The sequence below is a fragment of the Pholis gunnellus genome, assembly GCF_910591455.1.
Source record: "Pholis gunnellus genome assembly, chromosome: 21".
In the NCBI taxonomy this organism is placed as follows: domain Eukaryota; kingdom Metazoa; phylum Chordata; class Actinopteri; order Perciformes; family Pholidae; genus Pholis; species Pholis gunnellus.
Genome location: NC_136548.1, coordinates 75,860 through 92,665, shown reverse-complemented (window position 1 = coordinate 92,665; position 16,806 = coordinate 75,860). Strand labels below are relative to the sequence as shown.

The 16,806-nt window shown below is 40.0% G+C and overlaps 1 protein-coding gene across 1 annotated transcript; it reads left to right on the top strand.

The window, feature by feature from the left end:
• The first annotated feature begins 790 nt into the window (after nucleotides 1–790).
• LOC306712738 (zinc finger protein 518A) lies at nucleotides 791–14,752 on the top strand. The gene is made up of 3 exons (XM_079182148.1): nucleotides 791–930; nucleotides 4,722–4,797; nucleotides 6,892–14,752. Exon 3 carries the CDS (start codon nucleotides 6,912–6,914, stop codon nucleotides 10,989–10,991), a length of 4,080 nt encoding a protein of 1,359 aa, XP_079038274.1. The 5' UTR covers nucleotides 791–930; nucleotides 4,722–4,797; nucleotides 6,892–6,911; the 3' UTR covers nucleotides 10,992–14,752.
• The last annotated feature ends 2,054 nt before the right edge of the window (nucleotides 14,753–16,806 follow it).

Below are 16,806 nucleotides of genomic sequence, written 5' to 3'. Positions count from 1 at the left end.
ATGGACCTTGAGGTGGGAGAAGTTTTTAAATGACTTACATTGGCAAATAGTTTGTGTTTATTTATTTTGTAACATTCTATATGGGGTTGAACGGATAATTATCAATTCTTAATTCTCAAAGGGGCAGAGGGAAAGAGGGAGGCTAGCAGAGACACATATATTTATTAATAACTGACACCTTTTAAATCCAGGGAGCTAATATAGCTGGTGTAACACTGTCAGTGCATACTGCTATAATGTAGTATGCACTGACAGGGTGATGTACCTACATGAGCTGGTATGAGCTTCACATCCTCCATTATTAGAAGTGTGTGTGATACAGAGACCGAGGGAGAGGGAGAGAGAGAGAGAGAGAGAGAGAGAGAGAGAGAGAGAGAGAGAGAGAGAGAGAGAGAGAGATGATTAATTATAAGTATTTAGAGTGGAATACAAACAACGCCCGATCGGGAATCAACAAAGGCATATCAGCCTACATGAAACGCACTCAGTAGGAAATGGCGTATATCCGCCATTGCTGCCCATTGCTTCTTCTTCCACCTAGAACATACACACACACACACGCACACACACAGACAGTGAATGACGTAGAGCTCATGCTGCGAAAACAGCAGCAATGTTCTTATGGGCGTTTCGTGAAACAGAACATATTTCCACTTGAGTGAAAGTTGTTTCAACTGTGTTTTCCACGAAAAAATGCCCTTCGCGGCACTAGTTTGGTATATGACAAGCAATACATATTCATCCGCTTCTACATGAGTGTTAAGAGCACGTCAGTACCCGGATGGACTGTCATGGCCGCCGTCGCTGTGGATCCATAGAGAGGAGAGAAGGAAGGCAAATGTTCGACTGTGTGTTTTTTTGTACCGTAACCTCCTTGTTACAATGCCGGACGTTGACGGGGACGTCACCTGAACTTCCATCGAGTTCATAGTAAGATATAACTGGTTTTCCGTAACTTTAAATGTCTTCGCGTGGGAGGGGGCTTTATTTTGGTGTAAAATAACTGGTTATTCAACTCTACAGACACTTAACATGATCGCGAAGTGGCTCGTCTGTTTCCCGTGTGTCGATATCATAATTGCCACAGTGCAGTAACATATCGCAGCGTTCATTCTGGAGTCCTTTGTTGCTGTCCGTCTACAGCCTTTTAATTATCCCACTGATGCAGCGTTCCCTCGCGTTTCCTAAACTTAAGCGACTATGGAGCAAGTCACTCGGAATAAGTAAACATACATTATATAAAGATGTCGCACTTCGAGGTTAAGGCAGAGCTTCACATATTTGCAACATGTTGTAGTTGTCCCCTGTGTGATGTGACTGGGGCTGCTGGAGTGTGATCAGTTATGAGACGATGCAACTTTTCCTCATCTCCAAGCTTCTTTTATATCTCTCCCATCTAACGTTAGATAGCGCGGGCAGAGAGGAGCCATACCTGTCTGCAGTCCAGGTGTTCACTAAAGTCCTGCTCAGTTTAATTACACTATTAGTTTCATCCAGTTTTATTAGAAATAATACAAAATATGTGTAGGCTTCTCTCCTGTGTAGTTTAATTTGATTTGGAGAGTACGTTATTGGTATTTAAATGATTCACACCAGCCCAAGTGTGTGTGTTGAAGACAATGTTAGCAGAGATTCAATTCTCTCAGGCTGACTGAAGTAGCCGGTGCAGATAAGTCATAAAATCACGGCAGCCATTTTTCCCCCCAACATGGCTGCCTCAGATCCACAGGGTTGACAGCTGACTGAGACGTATGGAGTTGAAGGCTAATGTAGGTCCCCTTGCTGACCTTACATGAATACTTAATATGTTTAATGTTGAATTCGGGTTGGTAAAGCCTTTAATTAACATGTTTAAGAAGAGCACTCTCTGTTGCATGCTGGGTATGCGATTAGGCACTCTGAATCCGGTAAATGTGGCACAGGGGACGTATGCTGCGTGCTAAAACATTTCCCCAGTGTTGATAATCTGGATTACTCTGTCATTTCACGTTCAATAGGGTTAATGCTCACTCTTTCCGAAGGTGTAAAAGTTAGTCTGGTGGGTACAAAAACTTGGAAAACCCTGCATACTTTAATGACTAAAGTGTATTTTCAGAAATGTTTGTTTAACTAATCGGCTGAACAATTGATCACTTGCTTTGTCAATAAAATGTCAGAAAATAATCAAAGTGAGGTCCTTACACTGCTCATTTTGTTTGAGTAACAGGCCAAAGGTATTGCGGGGGAACGCCACCAGTTTTCCTCATCAAAGTCTGTTTCCAGGTGTTGGGAGTACTAGAGTATTTGTGTAAAACAGTTGTATAAAGCTTTTAGTGTCTCCCAGAGGGAGCTGCTTGAAGTCTGATGTGATGTCTTTTGAGTTTCGCGTGTCTGAAGGATTCTTAAGTTTGAAAATGAAAAAATAAAATGTGGGTGTGAAGTGAGTTCATGAGAGCGCTGTAGCTCCTCATATCATCTGCATGTTAGCTGCTACTTGCATAACAGGCCCAATCTCTGACCGAACTCTCGGCAGTCCATTGCATTGTGGGCAATGTAGGCGCAAGATTTTGACAAGGAAAAAAGAGTGTGTGGAATTTAAAATATGGTTCACTGTGATTCAGTGTTAAAGAAGTGTGGTTTTCACTTTAAAGAGCTGTATCGAATGTCTTTTTGTTGTTGTTGTTTTTAGGTCTTCAAATGAAGCTTTGAATGTCTATTGTTGTATTTTCTGACGTCATCGCCATAAAAGAAAAAACAATATGATTTCTTGTTATAGTGGTTGCATGTAATTTATGGTGCTATTTGCTGCTAAACCGCCCCGTTAATACACGTTTGTGTGAACGTGTGTGAACAACGATTCGCGTGAATCGTTGTTTTTGAATTTTGCACTAAGCAACGCTCACTGAGTGTTAGAGAGGGGAGGGGGGCAGGTGGAAGGTAGCTATAGTTTCTGTAAGTTACTTTTAATAATAATTCAAATATCAACGTTACAATTTAAGCTTCTAAGGTTGGAACCATTGGGTACTGTAGTTATCTCCTTGGATAATGAAAAGCAGCCAATCCTCGCAGCTTGAGAAGCTGCATTTTGGGAATGTTTCATACTGGGTTCAGTTGTCATGTTGTATTGTAACTGTACAGGTCTGCTCACTTGTAAAAGTGATGCAGTTCGGGTTGTTTTCCTGTTAATGCTTTTATTACTACTCTGGTTAGGAATATGATTGCCGCAAAGTGGACTTAACTGATCTTGCTGTCAGTGAAAAGCCGGTCTATACATTTCAGAACTAACGCATGTGTACTCTAGTCACTCAGCAGTGTGGCATGATGTTTAGTAGGGGTGGGGGAAAAAATGGATACAGCATAGTATCACGATATTTTGTGTGGCGATATTGTATCGATTCACGGAAGCCAAGTATCGATCTTTTCTTCTATAAACTATAAACTTTTTGGTACTAGAAAAATAAAATCAATTGCTTTTTCAGTCCATTAGATGATGCTGGGTTGTTTTCTGGTGAGGCCAGAAGAGGTCATGGGTCAGTGAGATTGGTAGGAAGTTGGTCAAAACAAAGAGAGACATCGATCAGAGAAAGAAATCAGAAATGCGCCGTCCGCGTTTGAATCAGACGTCTGGACTTATTTGGATTTTTATTTAACAAGGAAGGCCTTTGCGGCGTTCTTTCACCGACACAGCTGTGCCCAAACTCTACAGAGATTAACACGGCGCGAATCGCGTCATTCGCAGCGCCGGTCTCGCCGGGGACTATTTGTGTTCATTCGCGTGAATCGCGTCGGAGAGGGGGCGCGGCTTATCGCCCTGAAAGCCGTTCAACTGTCCGCCATCAACCGTGGAAAAAATAACCTCTATTTCTGATTAGTACGTGTTGTGGAAGTCCCAGATATCACGGGGAACTAAACGCCGTCATGTCTGGGTTCATAACATAGTCCGGAGGAGCTCCGTGGATTTCATCGAGCTCACTGTGTCTAGCAAGCCACACGTCGGCTGTTTACTACAGCTGTATGAACACAAAATAAACTGATTTGGCTGTGATTTAACGGAAATAAACCGACAAAAAGGGACTCCAAAATAACTACGTAATGCCGCCCATTTGTACTTGTTTTCTCAATGGAGCTCGGATCGATCGGTGCTGTTCTATGTGCCTGGCTGCATGTGAAGTGTTTCGCTCACCCGCCAAAAATCTGGCCTCACAACGGGCATTAAATCTGCCGCAGCAGCCAGGCTCATGGGGAGAGTGCAGCGCATAACTGGCTCTCTGCCCTCGACGTCCACGCATCGCAAGTTATACCAGTTATATAACTCTTATATCGTACTTATAGAAGTTATAGACACGTTTGCATTCAGTTCAGTTTGTCAGGTGCACGCAACATTTATGACAGTGTTGGTAAAGATGATTGAAGTGAGATGAACAGACTGAAAATTTATCTTATTAGATAAAACATGTTGACACAGTTTTCCTTTGGGGACATCATTTCCAGTTGAAAAAAGGTAATAAATTGCAATATATGTTATCGCAATACTCAGCATATCGCAGTATCGTGATAATATCGCAGTATCGTGATAATATCGTATCGCGGGATCTCTCGCGATTCCCACCCCTAATGTTTAGCAGAGCCAGTGTTCACTGGTTTGTTGATGGGGAATATTTTTAGTAATATGAGACTAATAATGTATCAGTATTGAGAACTTGGGGGTTAAATTACCATTTTATTTCACTTCTGTTTTACAGGCACAGTGGCCACACTGCGACCTCTTCTTCAGACCCGACATGCATTAATGTCTGAGTTTGTCCTAAAGGAGTACAGGTAATAACTGCTTAAATGTGTTGTCACTCATTTTTGTCACTTTGTTCGGCTAATTTAATGGTCCGCCTCCTAAACCTGTAAGCACCAGCTTCTTTTAAAAAAAAAAGAAAAATGTCAGTTGTTCCCAATGAGGAGAGAGCGTATTCGGCTGCTGAGAGGAAAAAAAGCTACGTCCAGCGTTCTGAGGTTTTGTTGGGCGGCCTCTCCACAATGACTGCGAGGGATTGTAATTATGTGTAAACTCATATTTCATATTCAGGGACTACTTTATTGCCTTTGTACAAGCCCTGTAAATAAACAAGTTAAGTGTTAAAAGCATTATAAAGAACCAAAGGTTGAATATTCTGTAAACTATTTTATTTTGCTGCAAAATATTTACTTGAATGTAGATTTTTAAGACCTCCTGTTTCTAAAGCAAAAGTGAACTGGTCTTCTTTATATAATCCCTAGACATATAAATAGTGCTTTTATCAGTAAACTATTTGTGACAATCACTTGAAGTTGCGGCAAGTTACAAAAATGTAGAGGCACACGACCAACACCCCGACCACTATGCGTCCCACACGCCGGCCCTGATTACGTCATTTTATGGCGCGTCCCGTGCCGGCTTCACTGCTAAGTTTAACAGTTGTCAGGCTATGGACCAAAATGAGCCGCATGCTTCTGCGGGACACGTCAACCATTTTTATGTTTCTTTTGGTCGAAACTGTTCCATTTGTTCCTCTACATGGTGGTTGTTCTCAGTCTGGGTTTTCTTTATTTCACTTTATTTTATTTCAGACACAAACTATAATGTGTTACTCTACCGGCGTGGGAAGTTTGAGGCTTCATTAAGGCAAATTCATATGTAGTCTCCAACTCTTTTTTTTTTTTTTTACTGAGATTTTTACTTTGCTTTGCATGAGAGCAAAGGAACAAGTGTTTAAGAAGTACATTTGCATGTGAGCAGGGAAGAGAGACTTGGAGTATTGTGATCTCTGATTGAGCCATCAGTGAGCAGTCAGCATACTCTCCAAGCAATGCGTGTCACTTCCGTCTACACGGACAACACTGGTATGCTCCTTGCACCGTGGATGACTCCCAGGTCTGCTACTCAGGTTAAAGATCAAATCACAGTTTCACTGGTGCACATGTTACATATAGACCAGTGTGTCACCGCTGATCAACACATCTGGTTGGATGTTTGTCGCTGTAACAGGCAGGAGGATCATCTGAGTTTCACTCCGTTAGCTGTCTTTTGTAAACGGGGTGTGCGGTTGATTTGTCAGTAAACTCTGCCTCATTGTGTTGTTGGTCAAAGCGCATCACCGCATCGCACACTGGCTTTTGAAATGAAACTATGGACTTTCTTTGCCATGCAATGAGTTGTTTCAGGCTCATCCTTCAAGTTAATTAACTTTACCCTATTGAGGTTAATAATCTGGCAAAACTACAACTCTTGGTGGACTCAACGTGCCAGTGATGGATGGGTATCTTTAGGATTTTATCGATACTAGTAATCTTATCAATTCTGCTTATCGGTTCGGTTCCTTATTGATTCTCTCATCGGTTCTTTGTGAGAAAAGAATCAACATTGCTTTTATTCTTGTATGTATACAAATAGTCTTTCTTGAGCAGCGATACAAGAAGTTCCAAAATATTAAAAATACATTTGCAGCTTAACAATTAGCTAAGTGATTAGCTTTAATTTATTAACCTATTCTTAATAGCAAACTCTTGGCTACACAAGCTAAAACAGAAGCCGTCTAGTCTAACGGTTTAGCTTAGTTTGCCAAGTTTCTTTAAATTTCTTGTTAAATTTCTTGTACACTGTGGTGCTGGCTGAGACAAGGCAGCCCCTCCTCCCTCTACCAGCACAGGCAGTGAATCGGATCAGAGGGAGGACAGAGAACAGGAGGAATGACTGATGCTGACATTGGAAATGTGTAGCTAATATACACATTCCATTTTATTGGATATCTGCTCTGTAGTACATACATAGAAGGCCTACTTTGTGTTGTTTTTCTACTCTACAGCAATGTTAAACACATTTAGAGTAAATTGGATCCTATTGATTGTACTAATGAAAACCACATGTGTTTACTTCTCTTACAGATAACTGTAGATTTACAACTATGGAAGAAGACCTCACAATACTTAATGATTCTGCCAAAAACTGCAACATATCAGTAACAGGGGATGAAAAAGAAAAGGTAAAAGACTTTGTGTTTAAGCATTTCAGAGAAGTCACGGATGGGTCACTCTTCAATAATGCAGAAGAATCTTCCATTAAGGAGCATGGGAGTTCCACCAAGAAAGATAAACCAACTCTGAATAAAGCCCATTGTAAAATTCAGCAGGGGGCTGTTTTCTCTGGAAAGATTCTGAGTTTTGGATGCTCTGTGTGTAAAGATGATTGCACATACAGCCCCAATGATCTCCTTAAACATTTCCGAGCGGCCCATAAAGGAACCCTTCCTACATACCCTTGTGACCTGTGCGGTTTTGTCACAAACGAGTTCCCTGCTCTTCAACGCCATCGGATTGAGCACAGGAATACTCTGGTTACATGCGAGCTCTGCAACAACGATGTTCAGTACTCTCTGCTTTTGCTCACCAGACACTACATCATGTGTCACAGTCTAAATGGACAGTTTACCTGTGACTGGTGTGACTTTACAACTCTGGACGCAGGTACATTCGTCCAGCACATCCATCATCATAATGAGAGTCCTTGGAAGTGTTCAAAATGCAGACATATCGGCTTGAACGAGGAGGATCACCAGAAGCACCTGAAAGCTCATTCGGGTTCATTCCCCTACACTTGTCAGATCTGTGGATATGGTGCAGCAAGAAGCGAGTATCTTAAGAAACACACAGCAGCTGTTCACAAAGAGGAAGCTGAGAGAAGGAATGTATTGAAGGCTTTAGACGATAGTGGCAGCCCAGGAAATGCATCTGCAATCTTAAAACTTTTGGTGAAAAAGAGTGGTGACTCACAAGAGGCTCAGAGGATATCAAAACTGAACTGTCTGTCCGGGAGTTTACCCAGCCAAAATGGCAGGCTAATCAAACCAGAGATATCCGTTGAGGAGACCCACCACTTTGTGGATTCAAAAAAGGAAAACAAAAATTCGGGCAAAGGCTCTCATAACACAGAGCAGTCAATGTCGGTAATGTTACAGGAATGTGACAACTCTGAAAGTTCTGATGCTGGAAGTCACAGCAATCCTAATGGTCTGACTGTTCTGATGGTTAAGAACAAAATCTCTCTTCCCCCCAACTGTACAACCAAAGTGATGGGATTCAAGATGGTTGATGGCAAAAAACATTTAGTTCTCAAAGTGATACCCACAGCAAAGCAAGATTCATCCATTCAAAACCATTCCTTGATTGAAGATGTGGGCTCCTCAGCACCAAATCCTGTGTTGGAGAAAAGTAGAGTCCACAATGAGAATGGGGAATGCTCCAATAGCAAGACCTCAACATCACAAAGTTTTGCCCTTTCACCAAGAAGTGAATCTTGCATACAGATAGATCAAGGCGATATTATGGCAGTAAAAGTTAAGATAGAGGAGGAAGAAACCTCTATTTGCAACCTTGAGTCCACCCCACCTAGAGATGATGTTGGAGAGCAAGATAATCCTTTACTAGGTAGGTCTTCAACTTGTGCAGATACGTTATATCCAATGACAAATGACTCTGATCATGTGGGTGACCATAGTCCCCCAAGTCAAACCACCTGCTCAGAAAGAAGTAAGTTTGATAATAACTCTGCAACATTTAACATGGTCACTCCGTTAACTTCACCTTCAAAAGTTGCTGAGGAACAATTGCTTTCCAAACAACTCTCCAAAGAAACGATTGAAAACTGTGGGGCTGCAGATGAGTTATTGATGACTGATACAGAAGCAGACAAATTCATTGACAAACACAAAGGGAACTCTTCCTTTAACATTATAGAAAATGACGACCAATCTTCTCAGAGTACCTCAGAAGAAACTGATGGGATTGGAACTGAGATTGAACATAAAAACGACAAGCTACATTTAAAGAAGCTTTCAACTAACCCAGCACCTCCAGAATCATCCACGCCCACCTCAGGTAGCCGCAGAGAGAGTCTCATGGGCTGCACACAAAATTCACCAAACCAAGAAGTATTTAATTTTCACAATTATTCCAAGGAAACATTTGGCACTTCACCCAACACTACCCAAAACTTTGACAATATGTCCGATTATTCAGCAGACAAAGAAAGTATTTGTGAATCATCACAGTTTAGCTTGACATTGGCAGAGTCTCCAGAGCTATTCACAGAAAGTGGCAATGAAGACTCAACTCAAGAAAAGGTTTCCGAGAGTGACATTGAGGTTGATGAGTGCATAGCTAGTGTTGACGATCCTGCCACTGAGGATGAAAATCCTGAGTCAGTGCTCCAAGACTTCAATATTATCAAAATTGAGGAGGAGAACATTCCTATATCTAACAAAGAGTCAGGAACGAAGAGTAGTACAAATTGCTTTGGCAGTTTTGTGGAGGAACATTCAGACGCAATTATTACCCAACAACTTCATAAGGAAAGAGTTGGATCTTCAAGTGCAAGTAATGATTCTTTAAAACAAACAAAAACCACTCTACGAATTCTTCAATTGCCAGAGGGTAAGCAGTCGGTACTCCTGAGAACTACTGAGAATCGATTTGCTGTTCCGGTGCAGCTCAAGGCCACTCCAGGTTTCAAACTAATAACCAATTCTGCAAATCCTCAGATAAATGTGTCTTATATGAAGCCAGGGTTAGAAAGATCAAGTAACCCTACTGGAGTAGCCCCTACTCAAAACAGCAGGAGGACAGGTGCATCAGCACCAAAAGCAGGAGTTGCTGAAAAAGGGACCACACTTCTCTCTGCTCTTCAATCAGGTGCTGGCACCACCTCAAATCACTACCTTATCAACAGTCCAGGTTTTAAGGGTCCCGTTCTCTTCTCAAGCACACCACACAATACACCTACAGACAAAACGGCAAAGACACCGCCAACTTGCTACTTTGTACAGAGGTCTGTTCCATTTGGTCAGACCCCCAGTACTCCTGGTCTCAGACTGGCAAGTACACAACTCCAGTTGAACTCGAGGCCAGTTCTGGCCATGCCTGTGAGCTCTGCAGACAAACCCAGCAGTCTGCACACTGGTCGCCAGGCATTCTTGCTCCGCTACATTTCTCCACCCAAATCAAACTTACTATTGAACAACCAAGACACAAAGACTGGGACTCGGTGTAGCCAAACCAGTGAAAGTACTGGAAACAAAGTCATATTTAAAATTGTCACTCCTACCGGTAGCCGTCTTACAAGTGGTGCTCCCACCTCCAGCAGTCAACCTTTGTTTTTGGCCACCAGCCCTCAGACCCAGTGTTTTCTGGTGGCATCAAACAAAACAAATTCCTCTAATGGAGTAAATAAATTGATCCACCGACAAAATACTGCACAGAAAGATGTCATGGAAGCTTGCATTTCACCCTCTCAGATGAATGTAAAGGTACATCCGTACGACGCAGAGAAACCTATACTGGCCCCAAGGCCAATTAGGCCTCCAAGCCAAAGGAAAAGGCGCAGGAAAGCATTATTTGACGAGCTTCCAGCAACGGTGCATAAAGCTAGAAGACTCGCAAATAAAGCACTGACTGAGAAAGAGACTACGGTGTTATGGAAGCCTGTAGCCAAAGAAGTTGAAAGGACACTAAGGCTCGCCCCATTCAGTTCCCTCCAGCAGATCAAATGCCCTCGTAGATACCAACCTGTAGTGGTGCTCAATCATCCAGATGCTGACATTCCTGAAGTAGCCAATATCATGAAGGTAGTTAACCGGCACAAAGGTGCTGTTACTAAGGTCTCTCTGTCTCAGAAAACAATCCAAGCTCTCTCTGAGCTCGGTGCTCTGTGGAAGAATTCCTCGACCACAGGTGCATCGTCTCACAGGGAGGACCCAAGACCCCAGCCAGTTCAGAGTTCTGTCCGAGAGAGATTCCTTCTGAAACTGAAGTTAAGGAAAAAAAGCAAAAAAAAGTACGAGGTAGTAGAAACTCTGTCGGGTTGTAGAGAAAGGCCTGTGGTGTTTGACTGCTGGTTTTGTGGTCGGCTCTTTAACAACCAAGAAGATTGGATTGGTCACGGCCAGCGGCACCTCATGGAGGCAACTAGAGACTGGAATAAGCTCTTCTGAAAAGCATTCCATCACCTTTTTAAATGGGTTGATATTTTGTCCCTTAAAGGTGGAAAAATGGTTGTATATTTTTTTAATGACCTTCCACATTACATTTGTTTAATTTCTGTTCCTGTAAATACATATTCTTAATTAAATCATAGTTTATCTTTTCATAGGTGCATTTTCTGGTAAGATATGTACTGCAAGCACGATTAAGATCATGCATGCACAGGTCAAATTGAACTGTGAAAATGGTACACTGTAACTTAGAGTTGTGGTAAGAGCACTAGCTTAAAGAAAGGGGACAATATCAGCAAAGGTTGTATGTAGAGCTGGTTTAAATTACTCAGGTGATTTCATATTAATCTGGTTTGTCACTTTTGCCTAGTTTAAGGGATTTTTGTATCTTCTTTATTATCCTACATGTGAGGACAGGAAACTATTTGTATAGCTTACCGCTCAAGTTTATTGACAAATTCCTTTGTTTTACTTTGTGATGTAAAAATGTTATGGTCCAAATTTTTCCATTTTGTATGATGTTTTAATTGAAGGGGATATTATTTTATTGTATTCTATCTGCAGGATTAGTTTAGAGTTTATCAGGATTTTGTCAACCTGTAGCATGCACTTGTCATAACTAGATCTTAGATTTTTCAGAGTAATCTTTTAAATCTCTAATAAAAAGTGCTGCAAATAGACAGATGGTTTTATATACTACTTTTGCAGAGAAGAGAAATTCTGTATCTGTTTTACTCTGTCTCTAAGTGAATACTGGAGAAATACAGACCAACCCATTTTACGCCCTATGCAGTTTCCAAGCAACTATATATTTTTGTCAACAGCTCAGATGTTTAACCTTTTACAATGCCAAAGATGACAAAATGGCTGCAATATTTTAGTCCTTTATAATTGGAATTCTACAAGTTTTGGGTAATTATAATAATGAATAAGATCAACTATGGTTAAACATTGGCTGAAACTAACAATTATGTTCATTATCGATTTGCCTTCTATTAATCAATGTTCGGTCTATCAAATGTCAGATTACAGTGAAAAATGTCTTTTATAAAGACCGAGGGGACATCATCTTCATTTGTTTAAAAACCCAAAGATTTTCGGTTTATTATCACATAATGGAAGGAAAAACAGCAAATCATCTCAAATTAAAAGGCTGAAACAAGGAAATGTTTGGAATTTTTGCTTGAAAACTGACTTAAAGATTAGTTCATTGTCAAAATATTAGCATATTGTCGATTGTCTAATCAATAAATCGATTGATGGCTTCAGCTCTATAGGGCTAACACATTACTGTAAATTCTAAGCAGGTATTAACATAATTGTTATCAAGACAACCTCTGCACTTCCTGTAGATATTTCAAATTAAGAGCCTGTTGGGAAAGAGAGAGATCATGCCGTATAAATCACTTAAAGGCTTGCTGGGCAGCCTATACTGTTAAGCCCTGTGTTATTCCACCATCCGCTACACCACAGCTGATTTTTTAGGAACTTGGACCACTACCGCAACACATTGAACCTGTGTTACTGCTGATAGTGCTCATTAGATTAAGGAAAAAGGTAGTTTTTATGGCGGGAGGGGTTGGCTGGATCACCCCAGAAGTACAAAATGTGACTTCAGAAATAATAAAAAACTTTATAAACATTACCACAGGAATGGGTGAGGGTGTATATAAAGACATGAAGTGGCGTGTTTTAACATCAGTATGCACCCAGAGACCCCAGAGGAAACGAAATCACAGGAAAAGGCATTTTCATACTTTTTTTTCTTTTTTTTACTTAAACATTAAAAGGTTTCTTGTTAATATCGAATACTTTCAGAAGTGTATTGATGGTCACATTTGTTTTTATGCTCTGTAGACATGTTAAGTGTAGTAAGAGCCCTGAACGTAACCCATGTGTTTGGACTCTGCGTCGTCTTTCACCTGATATTGCATTAATGTTGTACTCTTACTCTGCTCACTGGCTTTATCAAGTCCATTATGCTGTACATACATTTGTTTTAATGTTACATTTGACACTTTTTTTCCCTTGCCAACAGGACATGGACCTTGTTTTTTAGTTTTTTCATAGTTTTAATGATTGTATCACATGATCGAACTGTGGAATGAATGTTTTATTCCGTTCAATATGCAAGTGACTGAACAATGCAAGCCATGCTAATGTTTTTATACTTTCAAAATGGTTCTAAACAGCCAGCCTCCTATTACTAAAGTTCTGACCTCAGCATATATCGCTTTTCACCAGCATTTGCTAAATGTTTTAATTTCAATCAACCGCTCCAATCCACAAGGTGGGCATTTTATTCTACATTAGGTGAAGTCCCTGAAATCATTTCCTGTAATTCTCTTAAGAATGTAGCCTGAGTTTTAGCTACATTCCACTCATATGTGTGACTTACCAGTGAAACCAAACAAGCATTCAACTTTAACTTGTGTCAGATGTTCTCTTCCTTTAGGAATTGTTCATCATTTTGTGAAATTTCACTTACTCCCTATTTTTTTTTTCCAGAGAATGAGTTGAGAAGATTGACATGTCTGTTAAGTACAGAGCTGGAGCACGTTCTTCTCATCTCATTCTCTGAAAGGAAGTTCTAAAATACATGATTAGCCTAGCTTAACATAAAGACTGCCAGCAGTTAGTTCCAACAGATAACTCCCCCTTAAACCACAAATTGTCATTATTACGTTTCTTTTTGTGTACAGCTTAAACGAATTGGATACAATGTGTCTATTGGTGAGCTTTAGAAGTGTTGGTTGCTGATAAGAAAGCCAGGCTAGCTGTGTCGCCCTGCCTCCAGTCTTTATGCTAACCTAGCCAACCCCATGAAGACAAAAGCTCCATACGTAACACACAAACATGACATTGATATTCATCTTCTCGTCTTACTGTAATAAAGAAAGCAAATATGCTTATTTATGCTATTCCTTTAATCAAACCAGTCTAGCCAAAGGCAGAAAGCTAACTTCCTTGGTCATAATGTCCCTTTTCCAGGACTAACCATCTTGTTTTGTTCCCTTTCGATGAGATAACATTCCAAATCAGGGAAAAGCTGTTAAAATGTTAGTTTAAAGAATTGAAATATCTCCTAAAATATTCATGTGCTTTATATTTCTCTCTTCAAACTGGTTTGGGTAAACATGGATATACAGTACTTTAAAGTCAAATAGCAGGATGTAAAGTAACTAAAGGTTGATTTCAATCCTTATTGGGGAATATTCTGTTTTCCATGATATTTTAATTCTTTGAGCTGGAATTTCTCATGTCTGTAATATGATGCATAACAATATTGAGTTTTGGGATACAAAATGAACTAATTATAGCTCTGACACAATTGAGTGCTCAGTACATATATTTAATGCAACATTTCGTCCGTCTTGTCCATTTTGAAAACAAGTTTTGATAGGATTCTTAAACAATGTGATGCCTCGTTATGTGGGGGACACACTATTATATCGGCTTATTTTCCTCGGTTGTGAGCCCAAAATGAAAAGTGAGCAATGATTAAAAACCAGTTTAATACACAAAGACAACTTCTACATTTCAGCCTCCTGCTGCTCCCCTCCAGCTGATGTTACTCTACCACAAACCAGATTGTAGGTTTCCACCAAATGCTGAACTCGTCATGTACATTAAACTGTTAAAATCTTTACTGAATCTCTCCTCACGCGAAGTGCCTTGAATGTCCTTTGGCAGGTCGACAATGTGTACTGTATTCTTCTGTTCAACTTAGTGGTTCACTCTCCTCTAATAAATGTGCATACCTAGTGAAAAGAAATAGTGGTGGCTTTTTGTTTTTGTCAGAAATAATGGCACACATGTTATAACCAAGTTTAATACTTGTATGCTGTATTCAGCACAGAGGTGAAATAGTGCAGGTCTTATTCGCAGTATGTTTTATGGTGCTGATGCTGAAAAGATCCACATGAAGGCAGCACAGGACAAAACGTTGCAGGAACTCCTGCATTTCATTCTGCTGAATAATCCCCCGTTTAATGCCATGATTTCACGCTTAATGTGGACCTAACTCAGATGCTAATTGTTGGCATACTGTAAATAATACCGAACCGACTGCCTTAGAGTAATGAATAGGTTGGACTGGAGGCCACACATTAGTGTGAGTTCCTAAAAAAAAAAAAAAAAAGAGTTCTCATAGATTATGTTATGTGCTTAACCCTCTTGTAAATGATGAAGTCCATGTTTTGAAAGTAAGGCATATACACTCAGTTGCCAGTTTATAAGGCACATATTAGGTTTACAAGCTCAAACTAACGCAGTCTGATACAGCCAATAAACGGCTCTTGGAACAGTTTGAACAATAAGTGAACATTATAATCTCTAAAGGGAGGGTTTATTGAAGGACTGTGAGAATAGGCCGCATTGGTTTTAGCTATGTAGACCTAATAAACCTTTTTATTCGCTCTGCAATTTTGTTGATTTGAAAACATGTTGATAATGGCAGGCTTAAATTTGTGATCATTTCAATAAAAGGAAAACCAGAATTGCCCTCTGATGTAATAATATTGAATTAGAATCTCTGATCGTCTGAATTAAATGTGTAAACCTTTCCCTAGAGCGACAATTTGCTTGCGGTGACACACACATACACAGGCTCTGAATACAACTGCAGATTCTTGTGCACATTCTTGTACACATTTGGAGATTATTTTACACTTTCAAAAATCTCATTACTCACACAGATTGAGATACAGCTACACAACTCTCCACATAGTTCTGCTACAGTAATTGCCTTTGTGGCAGAGCAATGTGCAGCCACAGCACACCCATACATAACATGTATCTATGCTGCATGTCGTCTGCTTTGAGTCTACTTTGTTCATGTCACTTTTCCAGTGTGAACACACTACTAAAAATCTGTTTCTGTCAGACCATCAGGTACCTCGCAGTATGGTATAATATCTTAACAAAATACAAATAAAAGTAGGCTGCAATAACCACCCATGTGACAACCTCTGAAATGAGACAAACAATGTTTGTAAGATGCATAGAATACAATAGTAAAACGGGAAACAAAATACTGGACAGGCTCACGTTACTGCATTGTCTTCAGGGCTCTCTCTAGGGCCAGTGTTTGGTTTGTCCGTGCTGGTCTACTGTAGAAATGTGGCGGTGCAACATGGCGGACTCTATATGTTCCATATGAAGGGCTCATTCTTAGTTGCAGGCGATTATATGCTCGAATGGTTTGGATTTTATATTCCATTTCTGCTAATAGATCTCCCGAAATGCGAGACACTGGCCCTTTAAGATGTCCTTATTTATCCTATGTAGGGAAATGTAAATGTCACTACAGCAAAATGACACACAAGTACAGTTGGATATTATAAATATATAAAACAATATACTGTAGTGTATTCAGGCATAATATTACAGCTGCGTGACTGAACAAAAGATACATCTGAATGCCACCTGAATGCCTTCAGGTGTATCAATAAATATTAATATTATCAATCAACTAATCATTTCAGCTAAAAAATACATTTCTTGTCAATATTCAACAAAATGAATGCATGCAAAATATGTAAAAGCACAGAATACAACTGTATTGTTGAGCAATGATGTGATTTGTGTTAATGCGGATGACTGAATGTAATGTTAACGCTCACTCCTACATTATCATGCATCATACTCATGCTTGATATATCTAAGTATCATTGCATATACTTGTATATTTGTAGCACTTCCTAAATGAAAATGTCGCTGACTGAAAGTGGTTTGAAATCAACTGTCCGTATTAAATAATATAAAATGAGATTAGAAATAAACAACATGATTAGAATATACAATGTTGCAATAT

Bases quoted from the DNA above. Each gene is read 5' to 3' on its own strand.
- LOC306712738 (XM_079182148.1), top strand. From the start codon at position 6,912: ATGGAAGAAGACCTCACAATACTTAATGATTCTGCCAAAAACTGCAAC.